Source organism: Rosa chinensis, chromosome 7 (genome assembly GCF_002994745.2).
Source record: "Rosa chinensis cultivar Old Blush chromosome 7, RchiOBHm-V2, whole genome shotgun sequence".
NCBI lineage: Eukaryota > Viridiplantae > Streptophyta > Magnoliopsida > Rosales > Rosaceae > Rosa > Rosa chinensis.
The window spans coordinates 20,296,548-20,308,290 of record NC_037094.1 but is presented as its reverse complement, the minus strand read 5'-3'; the positions used below and the strand labels follow the sequence as shown (position 1 = coordinate 20,308,290).

The 11,743-nt window shown below is 37.9% G+C and overlaps 2 protein-coding genes across 2 annotated transcripts; one reads left to right on the top strand and one right to left on the bottom strand.

The window, feature by feature from the left end:
* The first annotated feature begins 500 nt into the window (after positions 1-500).
* On the top strand, positions 501-1,756 carry LOC112178602. The gene has a single exon (XM_024316762.2). The coding sequence runs from the start codon at positions 667-669 to the stop codon at positions 1,579-1,581; it is 915 nt and encodes a 304-aa protein (XP_024172530.1). The 5' UTR covers positions 501-666; the 3' UTR covers positions 1,582-1,756.
* A 3,484-nt stretch (positions 1,757-5,240) lies between these two features.
* On the bottom strand, positions 5,241-9,853 carry LOC112175853 (adenine phosphoribosyltransferase 3). Its single transcript, XM_024313598.2, has 6 exons — positions 9,632-9,853; positions 9,264-9,374; positions 6,977-7,069; positions 6,140-6,289; positions 5,682-5,740; positions 5,241-5,566 (listed from the first exon to the last, which is right to left on the bottom strand). The coding sequence occupies exons 1-6, from the start codon at positions 9,711-9,713 to the stop codon at positions 5,513-5,515; spliced, it is 549 nt and encodes a 182-aa protein (XP_024169366.1). The 5' UTR covers positions 9,714-9,853; the 3' UTR covers positions 5,241-5,512.
* Positions 9,854-11,743: the final 1,890 nt, after the last annotated feature.

Genomic DNA, 11,743 nt, shown 5'->3' with positions numbered 1-11,743 from the left:
CATGTCGACAACGGGGTGAATATGCTCGTTCATCTTAAAGGTAAACCTAATAATTGTCCATATCTAAAAGAAATCAATACAATACGATACAAACAATGATTACAAATGACCAAAATCCACATTCAATATTTAGAAACTGCAACCATAATTAGGGTTTAAAACCTCTCCCTCCTTCCACATTTAAATCTCAAATTTACAAATGATGAACAAATCTTACCCCCAACCAGAGCAATCATATTCATCTAACTCCATCGATCGCCCAAAAGACCATAATCAACAAGCAACAGTACCCAGGGATGACTCTCTCCTCTCTCTTTCCGTCCCTGTTTTGTCACACCAGAAATAAAGCCCTCCCATTGATGGACTTTGTTTTTTCTTCGAGTCTCTCTCCCTTGAAGCAAGACACGGAACTCCACGTGGGTAATTCCAAATTTCCCAGAAGGGTATTCCCGTCATTCCCTCCCTCTACGTATCAGTTATTAGAAAATCGAATACCCCCCATTTAACAAACCCGCCATATCTCTCTCCTCCTCCTCCTCCTCCATTTCATTCCTTTCTTTTCTTCCAAGACTGAGAAAGAAGAAGAACTCGCATTCTTCAACACCACATCTATTTCTCGTCTGGCCTCTGGGTCTGAGCAAAACGCTGTCGTATTGAAGTCCGTTAATGGCGAGCGGGTGGGTTAAGTCGTTGCAGTGCAAGTCTAGAGCATTCGAAGACGTCTTTCAACCGACCCCGAAAGCGCTGATGAACAGCGTCAGCTGCAGAAAGAGCGTTCAGAACATCAAGGACGTCGTCGTCGACACAGCCAAGCACCACCACCATAAGTCCAGAAAGTCCAAGCTGCTTCCTTCGCCGCCGCAACAGCCACCGTCGAAAAGATCCAACTCGAAATGCGACAGACCCGTAAAGGCCGAACCCGCTCCCAGCCCAGCACCTCAGCGCTCCCGGTTAAGCGCCTCGACGACCCGGCCGGCCCGACCCCACGACCCGTTTCTGACGGAGCTTCCCGAGGGACACCCGTCGCGTAATGTCGTAGAGATTATCTTCCACACCAGCTGGAGCCCCAAGGCGTTTTCGGGTCGGATCGAGATGATATTCAAGGTCCAGAACGGGTCGAAGACGGTGGCGCGGTTCGAGGAGTATAGGGAGGTGGTGAAGTCTCGTTCCCGGGCCGGGTCGGATTGTGGTCCGAAAGTTGGATCCGAGTACGAGGAGGAGAATGCGCGGTGCGTCGCGGACGGAAACGAGGTCATGCGGTTCCACTGCCTTGGGACGCCATCTGGCAGTGGGGTTCACGACTCGTTCGGTGGCGCGTGGAAGTTTCACAGCGGCAAAGGCTCGGCCATTTGTACGTTTTCCGGTAGCGGTGTGGCCCACGAGAATGCGGGTGGGGCGAGGGGCAGGAGAGCCATGCTGGTTTGCAGGGTCGTTGCGGGTCGGGTCTCGAAGCAGCTGGAGCTCCAATCGTTGCTGGATGGCCGGGTCGGGTTTGACTCGGTGAGTGGGGACAACGGCGAGTTGCTAGTGTTTGATCCACGCGCCGTCTTGCCGTGCTTTCTTATCATCTATAAACTGTAAAAATACAATGTTTTTTTTTTCCTTAATTTGTCTCTTTTTATATATTTCGTTTTCCTTGAGGTTGATCAACCTTTTTTTTTCTTGCATTTATCACCTCAATTTTTTCTTCTTTTTATTTCTTCTTGTTTCTGGGTTTTGGTGTGATTATGGAAAAATTGAGTTGATAAATGCTTAATTAACCAATTCCCCGTTTTTATTTTCTGTGAATTAATGCACATTACTGTTTAATCAATGTAATTAATGGATTTTAAATATGGTTTTCAAACCTTCATTAACGTCCACATGAAGTCACAGCGAATCATTTTAGTAACCTAATCTTTTGTATAGGTGGTTCATGTTTATAGTTGGAGCTATAATGCTAGGGTGAGAAAGTTTGAAATCTAAGTAAGCTACACCAACAAACATAATGATGATAATTATGGTGTGGAGAGTATGGTTAACACTCTTAACAGTGGGAGAGAGGAGGTAGTTTGGAAAATGAAGTTATCAACTCATTTTCATGTTTGATATGTGCAATTTGTGAATGATACATAAGTTTGAATTTTGCATTGCATTCATCATAGTTTTGAATGACTCATTCAACCTAAAAGTTTTGATGATCTGAACCGTTCAAGTATTAGGCAGAACAAAGTCTAGTTCTATCACAGACTACACAATATTTTGTGTTTCTAGATCAAGGTTCCCTAATGTAGTGTGACTAGTAAGAATTTGGCATGGCCTAGTAGACTTCTTTAGGGGTTCCAACTACAAATACAAAGTACTTGAAACTTATGTTAACAGAACGATAATAATTCACAGTTTCAATTTATAATGAAATTCACTCTCTACGTTGCAATCTACACTTCTTATTTTTTTAGTTGCAATTCTTACAAAAAGACAAAAAGATGTTCAAAAATGAAATAGAGTGTTGATTGTAAAATGTAAAGTGTGAATTTCACAGCTTTTAATAATAACATAATTTCATAGAAATATCATCTAATCTTGAAACTCTTTAGGTGATGCACTCTCAGTGATTAAAAGTTTTAATGATAGTTTTTTTTTTTTTTATGATAGTTTTAATGATAGTTTTGATGATTGAAGTTTTGAGGGACACATTATTGATGAAGTAAAGTCTTTAGTTCAGTCTTTTAATTCATGTAGTGGGCACTTTGTAAACGGGAATGCAATGACATTGCTCACCGATTAGCAAAGGAAGCCTTGAGAATTAGTCAGCCTTTTCTTTGTTTGGAGTCGGTACCTGAGTGGCTCCATCAGTGCGTCAATATGGACTTTCACTGTGAAGTCTAGTTTGGAAAGTTTTTAAGCAATCTTCACTTGTTGGTGATTGATTGCTGAAAGCGTTTCCATAACTCGTTGTAATTGATTCATGTTCAATGAAGTTCTTTGATAAAATAAAAAAAATCTTGAAGCTCTTCTCCCAATCACACCCTATGAGTTCATTTTCGGCTACGGTAGATGAGATCGTCTTTCATATTAGTTTTTTTTAGTTTTGTTTTTATTTTGTAAACGATCTGTTTCAATGCCTAAATCAATTCTAAACCTACCTTCATCTGAAAGCAAAGGGTGAGACAACGATTTTAATATAACCTTCAAAGAATTTAACAAAATTAGCAAAAGTCAGTTTTTTACGAATTAATGTAGTCGCAACTCGCAACAAATTGCAATGAATTCAAAAATGAGTTAAAGTTTTGAGGCAGTTGGTCTGCGCCAGCAAAAAGCAAATGTCCCCATCACATCAAAAAATAAATTTGCAGTAGACGATCTTCAAACAATTCACAATCTATTGATTCTGAGTTGCTCATACGGTACTGGTTTTCAGAAGTCAATTTTAATTCTGAGAGTCTTGCATACCAGCTAGTTCATCTACAACACGCAGTAGTAAAGTCTTCTCCAACTAATTTCTTTACCAACATTCAATTGTGGTATAATAGGTTCCACACGATACAGAGAATCATTTATGCATTTGAGTGTCACACTGTAATGTCACGAGTTCAGGACACATGTTGTGAGAGAAATGTTGTACATAAACTAACCTTACAAATTATAAATTTCTCTGTTGATATTCGTCCGAAAAAGATAATATGATTGAGTAAACCTGAAAAAAGAGCCCTAAATCGCATTAAACTCTGGATAAAGCGATACTAAAGGCAGTACTGTTGTCGTGTCTGCCAGATTTGATTAAAGAGGGATAGAACACGAAAAGACAACAAATTGAAAATCATAGTTGTGCTTTTTTCCAGTAGTAACAGTTTTAGTTGCTGGCTGTTAGATACTATATTAAATTTCTGTTGTTGAGGTTTATTAAGTCCAAGATGGTTAGCACTTGGCAGTGGGAGAGTCACTCTCAGCTGCCTAGGTTTTTTGGTTCAACTTTGGGAAAGTACAGCACAAGTCACGCAATTGCTGCCAAAACCTTTACTTGTCTTAGGAGAAAATGAAAGTTTGATTAATATGGTGAATGGTCTCAATCTTTGACGGGGCACCTTATTCCGATTACCAGAAACTCTTGCCGTATCTAGCTATCATTCCAAGTCAAGCAAGAGAGCAATATTCTATAATGCTAAAACATTTCATTCTAAAGAAAAGGAATGGAAAATTCTCCAGGAAGAAAGACATTAAAGGAGAAGAAAATTTCTCTAGACAGAATTGGATATTGGAAAGGTCCAACGAGAACAAAAAGCTGATTCTATGAGCTCCTTACCCGTTACCAATAAACGTATCACCCATCTCTCTTCCTAACCCTAACAGAAATTTACACCATAAACAGCTACCTCTTTCTCTCACTTCCTAACCCCTACAGCAAGCAAAAAGTGCCTAGCTAGATTGCATTTCTTTTGGTCAAGGAAGCAACAAATCATCGCGCTCGATACTCATGATAACTAAACTAGCATTAGAAAGACTCTGTATTCACGATCTGTTTTGGAAATCAGAATTAGGCAGTTACATGAGCCTGCACTTTACAGACTTGTGAGGATATGTCTTTCAATTTGCAGAGAAAAATTGAAATTTTTGCTTGGAGATTCAATTTCTTTATTGCTAAGCTTTTACAAATCATCTAGCTAAAGAAACTTAACTCCATGTTATGTTCCGAGCTGCTCCAACTTTTCATGTAAATATCAACTAAGCTTCATCCATGAGGGAGAAAAGGAAAAAAGAAGCTAAAACACCAAATTTCTGTGAAAGAAAGTAGCCAACAATTCGATCTGCATTAACCATAAACATCATACTTGTCATGTTCATGTTTAGAAATCAAGTCAGGGTAGAAACTAGAGATTGCTTATTACAAAAAATAATTTATAGCTGTTGATAATGAGTTCTGTGATTCATGAACTCAGATATAGTATCAATATCAGAGCTTAGGCAGTCTGAAACATCAACTCAAGTTCAGCTCGAATTTCATAGGCTCACTTAAACTTCTGGGATTTCAAGTTGACACTCAAAGTTAAAGGTTGGGGTTCAATAGTTATTGGATGAAATATCCATAATGGTTAACTTTTCAATTGACAAGACAGACATTCTCCAGAAGCTGATTGTGCAAATAATCATAAATCGTCCTTGATCCTACCATCCATGAAAGCTCTCATCTGGGCACTGTATTGAGTGCCAGAATCATCAAGGCACCATGACTACATATAAATTCAGTTCTAGGAGAGAAGAAATAAAAATGAGTCCTACTGCATTTCTTAAATCAAGAGTGCTTTCCATAATCCAATGCTCTACGCGACTAGTACTACGTAAAATGAAGAGTCCCAACAACCAAGTTTTTTAGAGACTCAGCTAATGAAGGAAACAGGAAAAAAGGGATAGAATGGGATTGGGTAAATAAAATCGGATTCCGGAGATGAGAGTAGCCCGTAATGTGCCTCTAATGTACATTTTTGTCATGCAGTATCATCATCTCAGGTGATGAATCATATGGTCCTGCCGGGATTTAGTGGGACTCCACCAGTACATACAATGGTTTGCCATTCAATCGCTCACGACCCTGCAAAACCAGAAACACAAGTCACTGACATTGCTAGCACACAAAACATAGCAATGCAAAAGATACTTGGTCATGTAACTGATGGAGAAGAGCCAAGAGCAAAAAAGCAACACACCTGTAAATCTGGCAACTCAATAAGGCAGGCACATTCAACTACTTCTGCTCCAACACGTTCTGAGAGAAAACATTTAAATCATCGCTCAGATTTACTTGCATTGACAGATCTAGCAAGTAAATGAACAAGTAATAGATGAAACCATGCCAAATAAAACAGTAAAAGAAACAAAAAGAGAGAAATTATTCAATACGTGTTCAAACAAGTTAGAAAGTCACTTCTTCTAACCGGACAACTAATGCATCAAACAACCAAGTGCTAGATTATAATTATGCATTTGAAGACACAGTCAATCATAAAATAAAGATGAATGCATAGAGCAGCATTCTTTAAACATGCAATCTTAAATACAAATATTGGATCATTCACATATCACATATATAGGCTTTATTTACAACCCATTGAAAAAATATATACTGTTTAGGCAAGAGTTGTTAATAATACTAACAAATACTTACCCAATAAACTCATTGCAGCACAGAGCGTGCCTCCTGTGGCTATTAAATCATCAACCACCAGAGCACGATCACCCTGTTCTACTGCTCCAACATGCATCTCAAGACGGTCCCTTCCATACTCCAAAGTGTACTCTTCAAAAATAACATCACCTGCCACAGAAAAGCCAGAGCTTCAAAGATCAGACTTATATATCTCAAAAGAAAAATGTAAGACTTATACGTAATGAGATCCCTCCTAATGTGGTCCTAACGCACATAACTTCATGTCAGATCCACACACACACACACCAAATATAAATAAAGTGATAATTATCAGGAGTATCATGACCATTTAAGCGGTATAAAGAAGCTTGGCAGTTCACTGGAGCAAAAATACCTAGATCGTCCTTGACCACTTAAAAGAAACAACTAGTGAAAATATATACGCACAGCAAAATACACAGGCAAAGACCAGAGGACAGGAATAGACCACAGAGCTGCAGTAAAAGCATGAAACAACATAAATCATCAAGGCTTCTAACTTGCTTCTTATCAGGGAAACGGGGAAACTACAAGCACTGTCCTTGAGCCCATCTTGGATCAAAGGCCCAATTCATTGGCATTATGACCACATCCACTCGTATACTAAGTAAGAGAGGGTAAACAATGACAGGCTAGACACACGTATTTTGCATCTGAATGTCATACAAATGCACTGTTTCAAGACCATCAACATCCTTATATTGACAAAAGACTGAACAATGGCTCACAATATGAATATAACATTATGTTCATATAAACAAGACAGTATGTTCATATAACCATGCCAAGAGATGTAGTAATAGGATAAAAACTTACCAGGCAATTTCCTTGGTTTTCTCAGGGGAACAAACTTTGCTCCAATTGCCAACGCAATGGGAGGACCAAAAATGAAACCTCGAGCCTCAATTCCTGGAATAAACAAGAACTATGTATTTCAGAACGCTGAATGGGGTACAACAAAGTTTTCTGGCGATACATATACTTGAGACTTCAAACAACACTAAGATATAAGTGATACATCAGGGAGACCTTTTAAACCTGATGCTCACAAACATGAATGACTCATGAACACATAAAATAAAAACAGAAAAGATCATTCAGGAAGTTAAGGTCATCAATGAATGATAGTAGCACACTGATAGCAAGTCAATCCTCAAAATCAATACAATGTGCACAAAAGCTAAAGATTAGAATGCTGAAAAAAATTATCACTATGACTCTAAAAAGGTCCTGAAGCACAATTGCGGTGTTAATCATGTTAGCAGACCAATAAAAGTGCATCACCAAAATAATTCAAGATGTATCATCCACCTACAGGTTGCTGGCAAAGGAGAAAAATAACGCCACTTTTAACATGAAAATCAGGTGAAAAAAATATACAGTTACTGCATTCCTCTCACAGAGTTTACGAGTGTCTCCTAGGATACAATAATCTCTGGACAATGGTCCAACCATATTCAGGTCCCCAACAAACAACTACATCTTTACTGTCAGGTTTTCAAGTTTCCACTAGAATACAATGATATCTAGACAATGGTCCTGCATATTCAGGTCCCTGACTCAACTGAAGCAGTACGTGACAGGATTAAATTTCCACTAGGATACAAACTCAGGTCCCTGGCTCAAGAGAAACAGCGAAAGACTTTCAAGGATACTACCCAACAATTAAAAAATTACAAAAGAAACATAAAATAAAAAGGCATTTTGAACAGACTCCCACTGCAAAAACAAAAAGGATCATCAATTGTTTCCAATACAAATATATACTTGGAGGAAAAAAGTTGTTGACAATTACAAGTTCTAATATTCGTACTATGGGCAATTAAAAAGCATTTCATGTCAAACTACCAACATTTGACTTCAATGTGACTGAGGATAACAAATGTAAAAAGCGAATCTTCGGGTTGCAAAATCAAGAATAAACTGTTATTAAACTAAGTAACATCAATTAAAATGACGATAGATAACAATATGCTACTATCTTTCCAAGAGGAAACACCATATCTAATCCATGTAAAGGAATAATATGCAGGAAGATTCCAAACAGGTATAAAGGCTTTCACTAACACAAAAAGACAGCATAAGTCCACATAAGCGCACAATTAGGTGGACCCTAGTGTACATACATCAGGACAAAACATTCATAAACAAATTAGAACCACATAATTAGGGAAATGAATATAATAACTGAGAATCAAGGCCCATCTATAATGAGAGCACATCAGATTTTCCGCTCTGTAGGCCCTTTAGTTGTATTTTTCAATACCTGCTATAAGCCATGAATGCATTGCAAAGCATGCGTGACATAATCAAATATTTAACAGAGTCAATCACGACCACATTCTCTATACTCAAGTTTTCTTCATAATCATTCACAAATGTAATATTTCTCAAGGTTCAAAGATGTCACCCTACAAACACTATAGTAATCTTCCAAGGGTCAAAAACAAGAAACCTTGGAACCTTGTTACAGCAGACTTACTAAGTTATGATAATGAACTCCAACAATCCACAACAACTCAAGGAAATAAAGAAAAGGCCAGAGCAGCACATGGATAAATAAACAAGGATCATCCACAGCAAAGTTGGAGAGCCTAATTATAATGAAGCCAAAAAATTTGGCCCAATTGAAAACGGGGGTCCACTTTTAACAAGGTGGGCATCGAGCACCAACCACCATCCACGCAAATTGGATAAAAGCACATGCCCTCAAGAGAGGAGAAGAATGAGAGAGGCCAAATGAGAGGAGGTGAAGAAATATAAAAGGAGAAAAAGAAAAGAAAGAAAGAAAGAAAGAACTTCAAAGAGAGCTATCATCAGTGGCACAACCCACTAACAGAGCTTATAGTCAAACAAAAAATCACTCCCAAAACCCAGTGTGACTTCCATTCCATAATGTCAGCAAGAAACTTATGCAGTATAAATCCGATTTCTGCATCATACAAACCTACTTTTCTCGTAGCCATGGACCCCGCCACCTTCAACTAATCACTGTAATAGAAAGTTGCTTAAAAGCTTGGGACTTTAGCTCAAAATCTTTAAACCCCCACTTCTCTCAACTCTTCTTTCACCCAATAAATAAACAAATCTTCATGTTTTTTACCTGCAACCACTGAAATGTTTTTGCCTTTGTATCTCTCCACGAACATATCGATTGTGTCCTTGAAGGCTTTTGGGTCTAGCAACAAAGTTGTAATATCTTGGAACATAATTCCTGCACGGACGAACCAGAAGAAGATAATTGATAAGAGGAAAAAAAGAACACAAACAACTACAGCAAATACTAAAAGATAAACAGCCCCCTATGCTGAAAACAAACCAAGATTAAAACTTTGATCACAAAGACCAAACTTTGAACCAGAAAATGAAAACCCACTTCAGCCAGGCCCCATAATCAGGCTATTTCACGGTGGCACGTTTCATACAAACGGGTTCTGGGTCAGAACTTTGAAAGAGAAACAAAGAGCTAACCGGGTTTGGGGAAATTGGGGACGACTCGAATCTTGGTTTTGATGGCATGGACGCGAGGATCTTGGTCTTTGAGAGCCGACATTGTGGTGTATGCAAGAGACCTAGAAGAGAAGTTTCTCTGTTTCTTCAAGTTTTTTTTTTTGTTTTTTTTTTTTTTTGTTCTCTCACCAAAACCCCAGTTCAGAAACCGCTGTGTATCTGTGAGTACCAACAGAGTGACAAAAGCACGGAGAGATACCAAGGGGCAGAGAGTATTTATAGAGAGAGAGAGAGAGAGAGAGTGTGGTCTGTTTTCTATTTTCACTTTCACGAGAGAGAAAGTTTGCGCGTGCGCGTGCGCGTGTTTGATTAGTAAGAAAGAGAGTGACGAGGGTAAAAGAGGTGGGTTTTTTTTTTTTTTTGTAAAGAAAATTTTTCTACGTACCAGTAATAAAAATGAACCAGCAAATCGGCTCACATATTATAGACCTTTTATAAAAGGGTGGTTCTAGTTGGACCTCCAAATTTACTATTTGGACCCCCCATACTTAGTATACCTCTAATTTACTTTTTAGAATACTTGAAAAACTAAGTAGACCTCTTTATTTTTACTAAAACACCATTGAACATGAAATACAATAATCTATTACTCTACTTTTTATCTCTATCTTCAACCATGAGAAGAAGAATGAATCAAAATTACATTATATTGCTCTCTTATGAGTAGGTCTGTCCACCAAAATTAATCAGAGAGCTGGTTCTCGATCTTGATATATTGTTGGAAACCTTTGAATTTACTAAAAGAATGATTTCAAGGGTTTTGGTTGGAAGATCAAGTAATAACTATATCATAATATTCATTTAATTTAGTTTAAGAAAATTTCAAATCTGATTGTTTTGAATGTACTTTTGCATTAAATGATGAGCTCTGTATAGAAATTATTATTTTTACTTAATTGTTTTAGGTAAATTATAAAACTATATAGGCAATATAAGGAAATTTGGGAAGAAAAAAAAAACAATTTAATTGAATGTTATATTTGGTTGGAGGAGGTAAGAAGAGTATTTATTTATTTATTTTTCTATTTTTCTCTCTTTGTCCTTATTTGTCTTTTCATATAACTTGACAAAGTCTATTAATAATTGAAAAAAGTTGGAGGTCAAAATATCAAATTTGGAGGTTCAACTAGAACCACCCTTTATATAATAACAAAAAAAGGGATATTTTCATAAATAGTGTATAAAGTATGGATGATTCTACACTTTGGTGTATGAACTTTGAAAACTATCAGATTGGTGTATGAACTTTGCATTTCAACATCATTTTGGTATATCAGGTTAACACCGTTAAGTTTTTGCATGCAAAAGTTAACGGAAAAGTTTTTTTTTTTTTTTTTTTTAACTGTTCTAGGGGATATTTAACGGAAAGAGAAAATATTTCAAACAGTACCCGAACTTAGGCCGACTCCTAACTTCAGTACCCGACTATGCAAAACTATCACTTTGGTACTCCAAGTTTGAAGCTCGACCCAAGAACGATACACGCCGTCCATGACGGTGTTAAGAGCCCAGCCACGCCACGTGGCAATACCTAAAGGGTAATTGGGTCATTTCAACCCAAATTCACTCTAGCTCATTCTCTCAGTCAAACCGAAATTCAAGAATTCCACCCAAATCACAGCACCGGTACCAACTCCTCCGCCTCCTCCACCACCCACTAACTCAAACCATAACCCAAGAAATCCCAACATCCATGGAATCGCAGTTCACAAACACAATACACAACCAAATCACAGTTCACAAACACAATACACAACCAAATCCTTCATGGCTTTATCAATTTCTCTGTGAAATTGGTAAACCATGTTGCACAGAGAGAGAGAGAGAGAGAGAGAGTCCTTTTTTATTATGGTAAAGCTTTGTATCACACAAACACACATCAATGACCAAATGACTGCCTCTTTAGCAGATCACTTCTTCTTCTCCTTGTCTCCTTCATCTGGGTTTTGTCAGCTTGTGATTGGAAGTTCATGATGAACTGGTAATCAAGCCTCAATAACCACAACCCAGAAATCTTCGGAGTTTAATTCCCACACAGGGTCAGGCCTCATCCAAAGAAGCAGTCGAACCAGA

What these genes read in the sequence shown, in the direction of transcription:
- LOC112178602 (XM_024316762.2), top strand. Translation starts at nt 667, where the DNA reads ATGGCGAGCGGGTGGGTTAAGTCGTTGCAGTGCAAGTCTAGAGCATTC.
- LOC112175853 (XM_024313598.2), bottom strand. Translation starts at nt 9,713, where the DNA reads ATGTCGGCTCTCAAAGACCAAGATCCTCGCGTCCATGCCATCAAAACC. An exon ending in AAACATTTCAGTGGTTGCAG is followed by an intron (nt 7,070 to 9,263) that starts GTAAAAAACATG and finishes TGTTTATTCCAG; the next exon opens with GAATTGAGGCTCGAGGTTTC. An exon ending in TTGAGTTGCCAGATTTACAG is followed by an intron (nt 5,567 to 5,681) that starts GTGTGTTGCTTT and finishes CTGGTTTTGCAG; the next exon opens with GGTCGTGAGCGATTGAATGG.